Source organism: Odontesthes bonariensis, chromosome 6 (assembly GCF_027942865.1).
Source record: "Odontesthes bonariensis isolate fOdoBon6 chromosome 6, fOdoBon6.hap1, whole genome shotgun sequence".
Lineage (NCBI taxonomy): Eukaryota > Metazoa > Chordata > Actinopteri > Atheriniformes > Atherinopsidae > Odontesthes > Odontesthes bonariensis.
The window spans coordinates 39,767,747-39,781,078 of NC_134511.1; the positions used below are offsets into that span (position 1 = coordinate 39,767,747).

Genomic DNA, 13,332 nt, shown 5'->3' on the forward strand with positions numbered 1-13,332 from the left:
CATCTTCCTGAACTTTAGAGTAATCTACTGTCAGAAGATGTGTAGAAACCTCCATCCATGTATTTGCTGCGAACATGACTTCTTTGGATGAAGTCTGACACTGCTGTTCTTATAACACAATAATGATGGTAATGATGTGTGTGGCGTACAAATATCTAACTCGAATTTTTGCAGACCGTAATTGTCTCAATGTGATAACCCCAGGTTAAAACTTGTGAAGCTTTTGTAGAGGACCAGCAAATGGGTTTTTCCACATTTAAATGCCCCCGAATAAATGGATTGCAAATCAGATCTATTCTTTACGAGTGAGTCCTTAAAGAAAAGGCAGAGGTTAAATACAATGATGGAGGGCAAAGTTTAATTAGACCATCTCTTCCTGCTCTTTAGGGCAGTTCTTTCACCTTACACACCTTTCTGGAATCTTATAAAGGAGCACAAATTAATGAAGGGTGGAACGTTTTCAGCTTTTACGAGTGGAGGCCCTAGAAAATTTTGAGGTAACACAAAACCAATTTTATAGCAAAATAAAGCGAATACTTAAACTAAGACTCACATTTACATGTTTCCCTTAAGGATATCTACACCTGTGCTACAAGCCTGAAACTGAGCTAGAAAGTAAGGTATGTGACAACAGAGCAGCCTGTGACTAGAGATATATGCCCAATGCAAAGAATACCTACTTTAAACAGCTGAACAACACCTACTGAAAATGCAATTAACTTCTTAGAATAGACACTCAAAACAAAGTGACTTCAGAGCAAAATCCCTTTTTAAGCCAAAGAACTCAACCTAATTGTGTTTGCAGACTTTGAAGGTAGGTGAAATTTAATTTCAAACTCCAAGAGACCATAGCCGCATCGAATTAAACCTACATACGTTGCTCAACTTATTCCAGTGAAAATTACACCAATGTAATGACATTTTCTGCTATAGCCAAAGGGTAAGCTTTTCAAGGATAGATGAAAACATTTATACAGAACAAAAGCACTCTATATGATGACATTGCATCAAGATAATACTGCTGAGAATGCCTTCGTTAAAAGCGTAAAACGATAGGCTAGATATCCCCTCGGATGATGAAACCACAGCGCAGCTCTTGAAAAGTTTGGCTTGAGGATTTTTCTTTTATTAAACACACTTTATGTGCAACTTTAATAAATCACTTTATTACCTGCACTTTTAGGGGTCAACATCATCTAAATTCCACAAAGCACTTTGTCCCACACGCCGTGGCACATGTGTTCATTCCACTTTTCAAAATTGGCAGCTCGAAAAAAGCTCTGGAGTCTTCTTTTGTATTGTTTTTGGAGCCACCGGGAGCCAGAGGGCTAGATGTTCTATTCAGAGCGCCTTTTCTCAAAGTTGGAAAAGAAGTCTGTCTGCCGTCTGTTTAGACTGATAACCCAAAGCATCAGTGATGTGACAAAAATAGTGTGTGCATGGTGTGAGATGGGAGATGGGGAAAAAAAAGAGCAGATGGGGATGTTTCTCAACCAACTGGGGGCCTTTAAAATCTGTATAAATTCAGGAAAGAGTGTTTTTTGGAGACTGTCTTTTGGTCTCACTCGGGTGCTCATGTAAGCCATATTCAGCCTATCAATCTTCTTTTGAGCTTGGAGATTTAATTTGAGTCACTGGCTTCCTGGATAGCGTCAAGTCAGCCACTGCTTTTGATTGTATATCTGTGTGGATGTTCTGCTGGAAAAGAAAAATAACCATGAGGCTGTTCTAATCGCGTGCTACTCTTCTCGACTTGGAAAAAAAATGCAGAAATAAAATAGAAGATAAAAAATGAAATAGACTCTCTTTACTGCAGTGAGCTAGTCTGGCTCTGGTAAGTGCTACATTTTATTTGGTTCTTGTAGTTCCCGAAGTGGTCTGATTGATCCTATTTCAGATTCAGCTAAATGTTTTTCTTCAGTCTGCTTACCTATTAGCCATATAAGCTGAGCAGTCAAGTAGCTTCAGTCTTTCCTCCCGTCCTTATCGCGCTTCCTCTCATCCATCCTCTTCTCTTTTGCCCACTTTTTTTTCATCTAATTGGCCTCTCACCCCTGACCTTTGGGCTGTCTCACCAAATTAACCGGGGCACCTGCTCTGTGATTTGTTCATCCAGAGGAAAGTCATCTATCACCTATCTAATTAATTGACTATCTTGGCCTTTTTTTTATCAGTACAAAGAAGGTTTGGAGCGATGGGACAGTTTTATTTGTGCAGACCTTCACATGCATGCACTGGAAATCAGTAGATAACGATTTCATCACTGGAGAGGCTTTTTACCCAGAATCCTATGCTTTTGTAATTGAAAACAGGAATAGGAAATGTAATTTTCTATTGATAACTGAAAGATCAAAGAGGATGGAGAACTCCGAACTGCTCTATATCCCGTTAGAAAGGGCGAGGTAATTAAACTTTTAGAACTTTGAGCAATGCTGTAAAAAGTTCTGCTGTACACCAAGCTTTAAACACTTCATCGCTGACGGCAGATGTTCAGAAACACCAGAAAAACCAGAAGAACGCATACCATACATTGGCACATTCAAAGAAATGCTCTCACTTGTTTAACAAATACTTACACTTCTGTGGGATAAAAAAAATTGTCATGAAAATAGATGAAATAAAACTGATTGAGTCTAATGGGGCTTTGTGGCTGTAGCTCGGGGTGCCATGTGTTTCCGCAGAGCTTTGAAAGGCCCCATTCACCGACTGAACTCGGGCCAACCTCGATTGGGCCTCATTGTTCCATCCAAACATCTGTGGTGTCCAAGGAACATCCTGGAGGAGACTGTTCGGCAGCAAAATAAACCATCCCGAGCACCCCGTGCCGTCCTCTGGCCCACGTCTCCCTCCCTGCTTCTGCAAAAAGACACAAGCCTTTCATTCATAATTCCTCTGCGCTATCACGCTTGCCTTTGTTTCTCGTATCTGTGCTCTGTTTGTGTTCAACGGAAACAATCACAGTTCCGTCCTGCCCTCTAAACAAATACACTTTCAGAAAAACCTGTGCCATGTTATCAAACCGTTTGTATGAACTTCATATGACCGTTAATATGATTGTGTGACAATTAAAGGAAATACAGATGCTGTTTAAATCAGACACAGGGCTGATTCCAGCAGTGCAACTTTCTCATCATGCAGCAGCTGAAGCTTTGCATTCACAAGTGTCTCAAGCGTTTCAGAATACATTGCGTGTAACAGTCCTCTAGTTCCCTTTTATCCAGATGGGGGAGCTCTCAGGCTGCTCAGCAGCACGACAACGGTGTGAAGCTGAACTGCTGTACCTCCCCATCTATGTCCTGTGAGACCACTGCAGAGCCACATCAGAAATCTTGCAGAAATGGTAAAAAGAGCTGCGAAAACTATACAAAGTGCTGACTCTCAGACTTCCAGGTAGTGTTTGTTTTCATTTGGGACAACAGAAAATGTACTGCTCCTATACCTGCCCGTAGGCATGCATTACCATCCGTCAATATCACCCTGTTGTCTTTCATCCAGTTGTCTGTGGAACAATTAAAAATGCAAGCAGTTCTCTTTATATCTAAACTTGAGATTTAATAAAGACTTTCCCAGTCTGCATGTGTGGCACCATTTCAGGGAGAAATCTTCTGATTGAAGAACAGCCACATTTTTTGTCTGCTCTGTTAATTTATGCAACTAAAATTGATATAAATGTGTGTTCAAACCGCAAGTTTGCTTGAAGGTTTAACAGCTATTTGGTTATATTCTCATTTCAGTGTGAGTTTGGACTCCAGGACTTGTGTTTTCTTGTTGGGACTGTTTACATATTTAATTTGAGCTCAAGTGGATGTATATGAACTATGCTTGTGCATCTCTTTCGGGGCTCCTGTGCGTGCATAAGTGCATGCGAATGTGCAGGTTTGTGGCAGATGCCTGTCAGCGTGTGAAGGGCTTTGGGTTGAATCTTCCCAGGGAGAGTAACAGGGGAGGGAGACCACTAGGGAGCAACAGACACAGTTTGTGGCCAAGAAAAGGTTCAAGTAGTTTTCATCGGCATGTGGGAAAAAGCAAAACAAAACACAGCACAAAAAAAACAACAAGTAATCAACTGAAATGCTTTTTTCCTCCTCACACGTCAGACTTTATTCCCACACTACCTCTTCAATCACAGCACAAATCTAAAGAGCTGTTTTATTTGAGTAAAGAGTATCTTTCACTGTTAGTTTTCCTGTTTGCGTAGATCACGTGACACAAAACAGCCAAACTCTACTGAAACTGAGAGAGGTGCTTACAATGAAGATTATATATTCATATGTGGGTGTCAAGTACTGGTGTGCAGTCATAGAAATAATTACTTAATGGGCAAAACAACCTAAACAATATAGATTATATTTCGTGAAGTACTAGAAACACTGGCCTTAGTCAGTTTTAGTTTCTACCAATTAAACTTAACTGAACAACTGAGGGTCTTTCACAAATTTCAATCCAAATCAAATGTAGTCAAATATGTCCTGAGATTCTGGAGCCTTTTGGCGTGGGTAGTCGATTTTTTATTTGCTAAGTATAAGTTTGTAGGAGACAACTGGTGATATGAAAGATGGAAACAAATCAAGGGGAATTTAAAATGCACTGCATATTCTATGAACTGGCGGGAAATGGACTATCTATCCACATCAGACCTTCAGCAGCAGTAGCGTGAGGCTAAAGAGGCAGAGCATGGACTGAAGTGAGCATGATTATTTTAAAGTGAAAACTTTTTCACCCTAAAACTGGCTGCCATCAACTTTGGAAGCATTAAGTGCTACATTATTGAACCGTCGACTGTTCTGGGAGCTAAAGTGGGCTGGAGAGGGTGTAGAATTTACACCAGTTTCCCTGCCAGGTCTCTGCACCCAGTATCTTCATATCAAACTCAATGTACGATGAAAACCCCGATGTGACGCGTAGCAGGTCTTCTTCCTTTAGCTTTACAGGTTTTTTTTTTTTTTGTATTTTGCCATTGGTGAGGAAAAGAGGGCAGGTGTGCTTAAGATGGTTGAGTGCATTCAGTGGTCTTGCAACATTAATGAATAAGCGAGCAGTGTGTCACTGTACGGAACTATTTTGCAACAACTTGCTTTTCTGATGCGATGCCTTTTGATATTCTAAGGCTCGGAAGGTTTAGTGAAACCGCTCATCTTGCCCTCTTCCTCTTATCTTGTGCTTTTTATTCCACAACACACGAAAACACACACAGCCCTGTCCGACCTGACTGTGCATCTTGCGAACATTCGTCTCTCTCACGAGCAGGCGTCCCCTGGAGCTTCTGGAGTAATTGTGTGGGGTTCCTGGCCTGGGCAGCAGAGCCCAACTCTGACCAAGTGGGAGGTGCATGTACGCTTCATCTTCCTGCACCGACGGTTTTCTGCTTCTCCACAAGTCAGCATCTTTGAGGTGAAGTTTTTGTAGACAGAGACAGCTGAGCGGGAGGATGGGCTTAGCAGAAAAGCTCACCGTGTCCTTGAAACTTTCTGGAGTGACAGTGCAGTGGCAGGGTGTTGCTCACCGACTGCAGACAGCTGCTCCCACCTCTTGCTGTCATCGTGGTCATGAGATGGGGGAGCCGCATTGAGAGCATCCTCGTACAGTAACAGACTGATTGGTGATATGATTAAATGCCGCTGATGAGTGCTGATTAGGACTCATCCAACGCACCCAGAGGGGTAATTTAGCCTGTCGATTACATGTCAGGCCCCCACTCTCATTCAGAGTGAGTAAATGTTTATATACCCGTGAATCACGACAGAATCCGCCCAAACCAGCAAACAGTTCCAAACACAATAGTTTGACTAATGCTGCAGCTATTACGGAGGGGATTCAGTGGAGCTGTGGGTCTCTTTATTAGATGGCAGTGGAAGCTTTAAACCGAGCTTCCCCTCTGAAGTGCAAATGAGTGTATAATTAGATTCTACACGTGAGCTGCGGAACAGCCTACAGAGGCGGTAATGAAAGGGCACAAATACTGCAAATAAGATGATCTACGTATCTGCACAAGAAAGCTGTATTAGTTTGTTGTAAGGAGGGGAAAATAAAACACAGAGTCATGCTTTGTATATAGAAGAGGCTTCCATATTTGTAGTTGGTTGCAGTGCAGTAATCGCAGGTAACCTTCTTACCTTGTGTGTAACGGTCACTGAACGGGGACGAGGCGGTGCTGTTTTTGATCTTTAAGGGCTACACTTTGAGAAAGTCAGAAAGAACATGCACTGTAGCACTGGCTCTTTCATCTCTGCCACACTTACAAACTGAATGCAGCATGACAAACTCCTGCAAGAGTCTTGGCATGCTGGGCGCATAATCCCCCTGCACTCCTTTTCTGCCTGCCCCTACTTCATTCCTGCAACCCTTTAAAGTACCACTCAGTGGAGTTATTGCCTGGCAAGCCCATCTAAACTGTGTGATGTAAACTACCGTGGACACCTCCTCTGCAAAGATGTCCGATGCCAGCACGCTGTTATGTTCTTTTCAGAACATGCCAGCAGTGCACTTCGGCTTGTGCACATAACACTGTGGCGTTTTATTGTTCCTCACGCTTGGATCCTGGCATCAACTAGGATCCTAAAAGCTCCAGTAAGAGTGCATAATGGCAGAGGATAGATCATTTATGACTAGAATAAAAGGACTTGCTGTTCAGGGCATGCTTTTCACTCTTGGATGCCCTGATAATTTGAAACTCTTACAAGGCCCAACAGGGCTGCCGGTCTAAACTTGTGCTCCCGGTGGGAGAAAATACATCTCTCTTTCTTTGCTAAAGAGCCCAAACGTTGGGGACAATCAAAAATTAGCACTCGGAGTGCCGTTGCACCAAATTGAGCCATTTGTAACATTTTAAGTAGCTTCTGGCAGCTCTATTCAATCAGTGCCATATAATCAAAGTTCAGAGCACAAAGGAGGAGCTTTTAAACGTTTACTACTGCATGAAAATGGAATGTAACAGACTGGACCAAGTCAGCGGCTTTTTAACAGCCAAAACATTGTCGCAGTCGCTTGAGGTTAGGAAGGAAGACGCTTTTACCAGCCACTTCTCAAGCTAGGGTCGAGTGTTTGATACTTTGAAAGATAGACTTTGGACGGTGTGTCACTTCAGAGGCTTACTGGTCTCTGATGGCACTTGAAATCTCATTCTCTCTCTGCAAACAAGCAGAGGGATCCTTGAGAGATGCAGTCAAAAAAAGAAAAGTCAGTATGAAGCACACTTCATCCTGAGGGTTCTTTACATACTTCACTCTGAATGGATTGTTGTTTAAGGCCGGGATGGAATGAGCATGGCGGCCCCAGGCAGAATGTCAGCGACACGCATCAGCTTCAGTCTCGCATCGCACTCGCACCTAAGTGCCCCCAGATGTTTAATGCCGACGCTTTAATGGACATTTTATGTGTCTGGATTTATGTGCAGTAAGTCATAATGTTATCTGTCATATTTATATGTTTCTTCTATATCTCCGAGTTAGTAACCAAGTTCAAACCAAAACATGAACAAAAAAAAAAATAAAAAAATCTCTGTGGAATATCCTCCCACCATCACTTCTTAACCCTGTAGAATCTCTGATAACAGTATCATCACCTAACAGAAGCTGCGTGATCTGAAAGCTATTCCATTCAGGAAGTCTAGAGTATAGATAGCATGTTGTTACAAAAATCAAGAATACAAAAGCACAAGACAGGTTTACAACATGCTCGGTAATGTGTGTGTGCGAAGCCCAGTGAGAGGTTATAACAAGAAAACAGCAGGTTGCTTCTCATACAAACGGCTCCTCTGTAGAGAGGCCTCCCCTCGCACCTTTTCAAATCAAACAAGAACCTATTTGCTACACAGGCGAACGAATGAAAAAACTAAACTTTACATTTTTCTTAAAATGACTCCAGGCATATGGCACAATGCTGTAAACCTCTTTTTAAAAACAAAAAAACAAAACCTTGTCGTTGGATAATTATAGCCAGAAGCATAAAGTTAATTAATGAAAACAGAAAAAAAAAAAAAAATTTACCCCCTGCTGCGTCCTGTGAGCCGAGTTCCCGCCTCGTTTTGGTGTTGGTGTTGACGCAGCAGGGGGTAAGTCAAATTTAATAAACGATATTGCTAGTATGGGATGTCATACAGCTTCATGTCAAAAGAGGCGAACTATCCCTTTAAGGCCTATACAGGAGGCTACATCCAAACAAAAATGAAAAAAAAAAAAAAACTACAAGTGATTAGAAAAAAATACTATGTTTTCCTGCTTTATTGGTTTAGCCCTTAGCAGTATCCTCCAAGTTATTCATCATTGGAAAAAAAAAAAGAAAAAAAAAAAGGTAGTGTAATAAATACGAACGGACATATTCATATTTAAGGAGACTTTATTTACAAAGAAACATAAGCGATTGCCATTCTTCTTCACAGACAGAACGTGGATGGATAAATATGTTCCAGCTGACAACCTACGGGAAGAACAGGAAAAAAGGGCACAGAGTGACAAAATGACTTGCATACATCTGATGTCAGAAAAGCAATTTCAGGGTAAACACCAGTGAGGATAAATCTGACAACAACTCTGACCTGCTCCAACCCGATATACAGCTATGTCTGCAATAAACTGTCACATTAACTTGCTAAAGTGCGAGGTTATCTACACAATACGGCGGCAGTATGAGCCCACATGACATCTGTTACTGTCACTCTCAGCCATAACGGTAATTCATTTAAAAAAGGCTAAAGAGCTGCTTTGATGGACTGTTTCGTCTGTGGGGTAATTTACAAACTAAAAGCCGAGGAAAATGCCACATCATTCAGACATTTAAATGAAAGCAGATATGCTAGATCAAAAATGAAAAGGTAGGACTACCTTGAAGGCTGAGCAACGACACCGGGCCATTTCACTTCTTCAGGATCTGATGTCTGACGACAATGAAGGGGAAAGCAAAGCCGCTGCCAAAGAACACCACCATCATGCCCAGCAGACGCCACTTGTTGTCCACAGAGAACGGCAGGTTCTGTAAGAAGACAAGTACTATGATGAATTAAATAAAGAAATTCATCCAGTCTTTGAAATGATTTGTTAAACATCTTTTCTTTTTTTAAATACAAGACTGTAGTAAATATCTGACCACCACATTCAAAATTGGCAAGGCAAGTTTATTTGTATAGCACAATTCAACTACAAGGCGATTCAAAGTGCTTTACAGAGACATTAAAACAGTAGAAATAAAAAGCATGATTTAAATTTTAAACAAAAAAGAAAGAAATAAGAACAATAGATAAAATCAGTAGTTAAAATGTGATTAAGTTTTGAGCTTTATTCAAACGCAACTGAAAATAGGTGGTACTTTAATAGCAGTGGTAAATTAATCAAAGGAAAACCTTGCAAAGAATTGTCCATTAAATCAAAAATAGGAACCCTCAGCACATTTCTTCATAGTAAACACCTGGGAAGATCCGTGTCTAGAGCTACAATCTGAATGACAAAACATGAACAACATGTAAAATACCCCGATCGGTAAAAAATAAAAAAATAGCATTTGACGGCTATGACCCATCAAGTTGTCATGACCCTCGAATTGCTGCAAAGAGTCTGAAATAGCCGAATCTCGAAAGCTTTGTTGGTGGAAAGACATGACAGTAACTGCGTTTAAAAACCCCAAATCTTTGTTTAAGTCCTCTGAACAGGCATGTGTTGCTACAAGCCCCCTGATCTTCAAAACTTTACCCTTTCATAAACACTACTATTTTATCTCTGGGTGATAGCTAACATGGGCCCACTGCCGCCAACAACTATTTGCACTTTCTGCAAGTTGAATTATAAAAGGACTGATTGGGATTCTCAGTGAGCATCTAAAACATGGAAGAAGATCAGGGACAGACTACTGACCATGGTGAACATTTTGAAGGGGTAGCTGCCAAACATATAACCAATAGTTGTTTTTCATATGTTCTTACAAGTGTCCATTTTTACAATTACTCATCAGTGACTCTGGTTTTTCAAAAATACAGTGAAAGAAAATACATTTAGGAAGTTTATTTTGACGCCAGTAATTTTGACCTTCACTTATGAGACTAATTTTATTCATCCCAGGTTGAGAAATGTTAAAGAATCAACTACTACACTACATTATAATATTAATTGACAGTTTTATTTTAAGTAGTGCACGTTTAACTTGTATATTGACAGATTTAGAGAAAAAAAAAAAAGGTTAGGAGCACCTCTCTTTGGGTTCCACTCGGGAAATAATTTTGCTCAGGCTGTGGGAGTTCAGTGAGAGTTCATATCCGGAAGTACCACACAAGTCCGTTTAATAATAAAGTTTGACATTGCTACCAGTTTTAGTGGATAAGCTGTAATCTTAACAAATCATTGTAAATGTATTACATGTATTCGGACATAACGGGTTTCCGTCAAAGCTTGACTGCTTTTCCCAAAGTCGCTTGCTTACTTTATCAGTAGCGTTGACGGTGATAGCCCATACAGATTTGCTAAGCTAAAGCTAATCCACATATCGCTATGACCAGGACTAACGGTCATTTAATGAACATTTCCTGACACGGGCTCATACTTGATTTAAATGTTGTAATACTATGTAAAGAAAACCATATAGATACTTATCGGTGTCTTTGATGATCACACTTTTGCCCAACAACTAACATGACCTCCAAATAATGCTAGCTAACGCCAGGCTGTGAATGCGACCAGGCCGCGTCGCAAAATATCACATTTGAAAAGACAACACTTCTTAAAGGACACAATCTCACCTTCCCTGGTCCTTCAGAATAATGTGAAGAACGAACGGCAGATGTCGTGAACCGCCTTACAGCTTGTCCCAGCATGATTACTGTCTAGTTTCTTGAATGTTTCAGAACAGCGCGGCCAAAGTGCAACCTTCTTATTTCTGTCAAACTCAAAGGATCATGGGAAATAAAACGAGGCTTTAACTTATGGGACATGTAGTTCAAATATATCAGGGCGACTACACGCTGATTTTTTTTAGCGAAACTATCTAATTTCTCCTAAGCATCTCCCCCAGATAAGCAATATATCGCTTAAGGACATTTGGACATATTTTAATTGTTTAGAAACAGGTTTAGAGCAGATGTTATAAATATAATAAGTTTCAAAACAGAGGATTTTAATACACACAATGCATTCAGTCAGCATGGTTACATAAACACTTGAGTGACAGCTTGACTTGGCTATTTAATTGGACCAGTGGCAGCAAAATCTGATAAAGTATATTTTGTGCTGCATAACTGCGGGCTGTGGGAGATGGCGTACAAGACATTCTGCAGTTTCAAACTTTCTCTGTAGGAGACAGAGAAAGACATGTAAGCATAGTCAGTTTCACAGTACAGATGTTTTTTTTAAGTTACTTGAGTGCTGATTTTGTCGCATGATGACGTGGTTATAAAATTAGGATTTTTGTAAAGCAGAGCAGTGCTCTGAAATGTTTTGAGTGACTTCAAATTGACTCATTGTTCTAATGGGCAATCACTATTTCTGATGCATTTGGCCATCTGAGAAAACAAATAGAAAAATGAGTGAATGTGAGCAGCTTTACCGGGAATTTGGCTGCATTTATATCCACTTATGCTTTCTTATTTTTACAAAAAGATGAAAAAACATGGGACTTTGGCACATGGACAGAGTGCACGAGACCCTTTATAAATGAAAAAGTTTATTAAGCTACTACCACATTATCTAGGTGTATTAGTCCATTTCGATTGGACTGATGACTTTACATGTTTCAAGTGTGATTTTGCTCAGACTAACAGAATATTCTGTTCTTTTTATTGAATTCTCTTCGAGTGCCATGTCAATGCACTTGCTATCAGAGAATAATCATTTATATAACATATGTATGTCATAGATAGCAATCAGTGACAGTTTCTGAGTTAGAAATAACTTATTTATTTGAATTTGAATCCCTTATACCACTCAAAGAAACCTGAGCCTATAATACCTTCAACCAGCCAATCTGATACACCAAGGGCGGTGACCCCCATCGACAGACAAAATGCATTTTTAGTGCCGAAAATGTCATAATAACTAGTTATCTTTAACCATTATATTTAATTAGTTTTCCAGCTCTGATTCCCCTAAAAACCATTGTTCACTCCACAGCAGCGTGTTCCAAACCCTTCTGTCAGACTAGGGTCAATTTGCAGTCATTCTGTTTGTAACTCATTTTTTATATTGTATATCTGTTCCAAACAGGTCTTTCTTGAGAATGAGACTTTGTGTCTCAGTGAAATTAGCTGCACAAACAAAATGAAGGTTAGAAAATAACTTTCAATTCGATAAATTAGACAAAAAGAGAAATTAAAGAAAAAAAGAAAAAGTGTATATAAACCAATCATGGTTAGGAGGAGAAAATAAGCGACAGTGTAAGTTTACAGTTCCATAAGCACTAATGCACTCCCAAACCATCAGAGATGCAGGCTTTTGAACAGAGCTCTGATAGCAAGCTGCACGACAGAGAACTACAGCGTTTTTGGATCATCTTCACATATTTTTCAAGGTTCTTCCTTGCATGATAGAGCTGTAACCTGCACTTGTGGATGACACAGTGATCTGTGTTCAAAGACAATGATTTCTGACAGTTTTCCATGCACAGATTACCATGACAGAATCAAGTCTGACTTGAATGAAATACTACATTTTTGAGACATGTTGCTGCCATCAAATTCAAGAAGAGTTCAAGTCCTTCATGAAATAGTAAAATGTCTCTCTTTCATCTGTTGATTGAAATGCTATTCTTTTTGTGTTCTGTTGAGAATGAAATATTGGTATACGATTTGCAAATCACTGCATTCAGTTTTGTTTACATGTAACACAGCATCCCAAGTGCTTTGTTTTTGCACTTTATTGGCCACTATTTCAATGAATAATGAAGTCATTACACAAGCACATGGATTAGATATTTTTTATTGTTGGTGTTTGATATGATAGCTGCTTCTCACTTAACACAAATGAAGTCCTCATGTGTCATCATTGTGAAAGAAACACTAGGATGTCAGGTTTGGTTCTTCCAACAACTGATATTTTTCATTATTCGATCCCTGACGTGATTAATGGAAAGAATAATATTTGAATATATGTCTGTGCAATGTAAATCAAGTTTCATACCTCTGCTGTTGCCTTCTTTTGCAGGGTGTTCAGTCTGAAACAGTCTTTGGGGGCCTGAACACTATTTAAAGGCTCCAGATGATACCATGTGGTAATCAAGAAGGGGAGAAGGCAATGATTGGATTGCTGACCTAAGAGATTAGATTTACCTGTACCGTGTGAAAGCAGTTTTCATTAGTGTTCAGTCTTTATGAAAATATGCCTGGAACAGCTGCTGTTGCTTAGATCTCACCTTGAGGGA

At 40.0% G+C, this 13,332-nt stretch overlaps 1 protein-coding gene across 1 annotated transcript; it reads right to left on the minus strand.

The window, feature by feature from the left end:
* Positions 1–8,316: 8,316 nt before the first annotated feature.
* Positions 8,317–10,880, minus strand: cox7c (cytochrome c oxidase subunit 7C). The gene is made up of 3 exons (XM_075469137.1): positions 10,721–10,880; positions 8,820–8,967; positions 8,317–8,415 (listed from the first exon to the last, which is right to left on the minus strand). The coding sequence occupies exons 1-2, from the start codon at positions 10,793–10,795 to the stop codon at positions 8,851–8,853; spliced, it is 192 nt and encodes a 63-aa protein (XP_075325252.1). The 5' UTR covers positions 10,796–10,880; the 3' UTR covers positions 8,317–8,415; positions 8,820–8,850.
* Between the last annotated feature and the right edge of the window lie 2,452 nt (positions 10,881–13,332).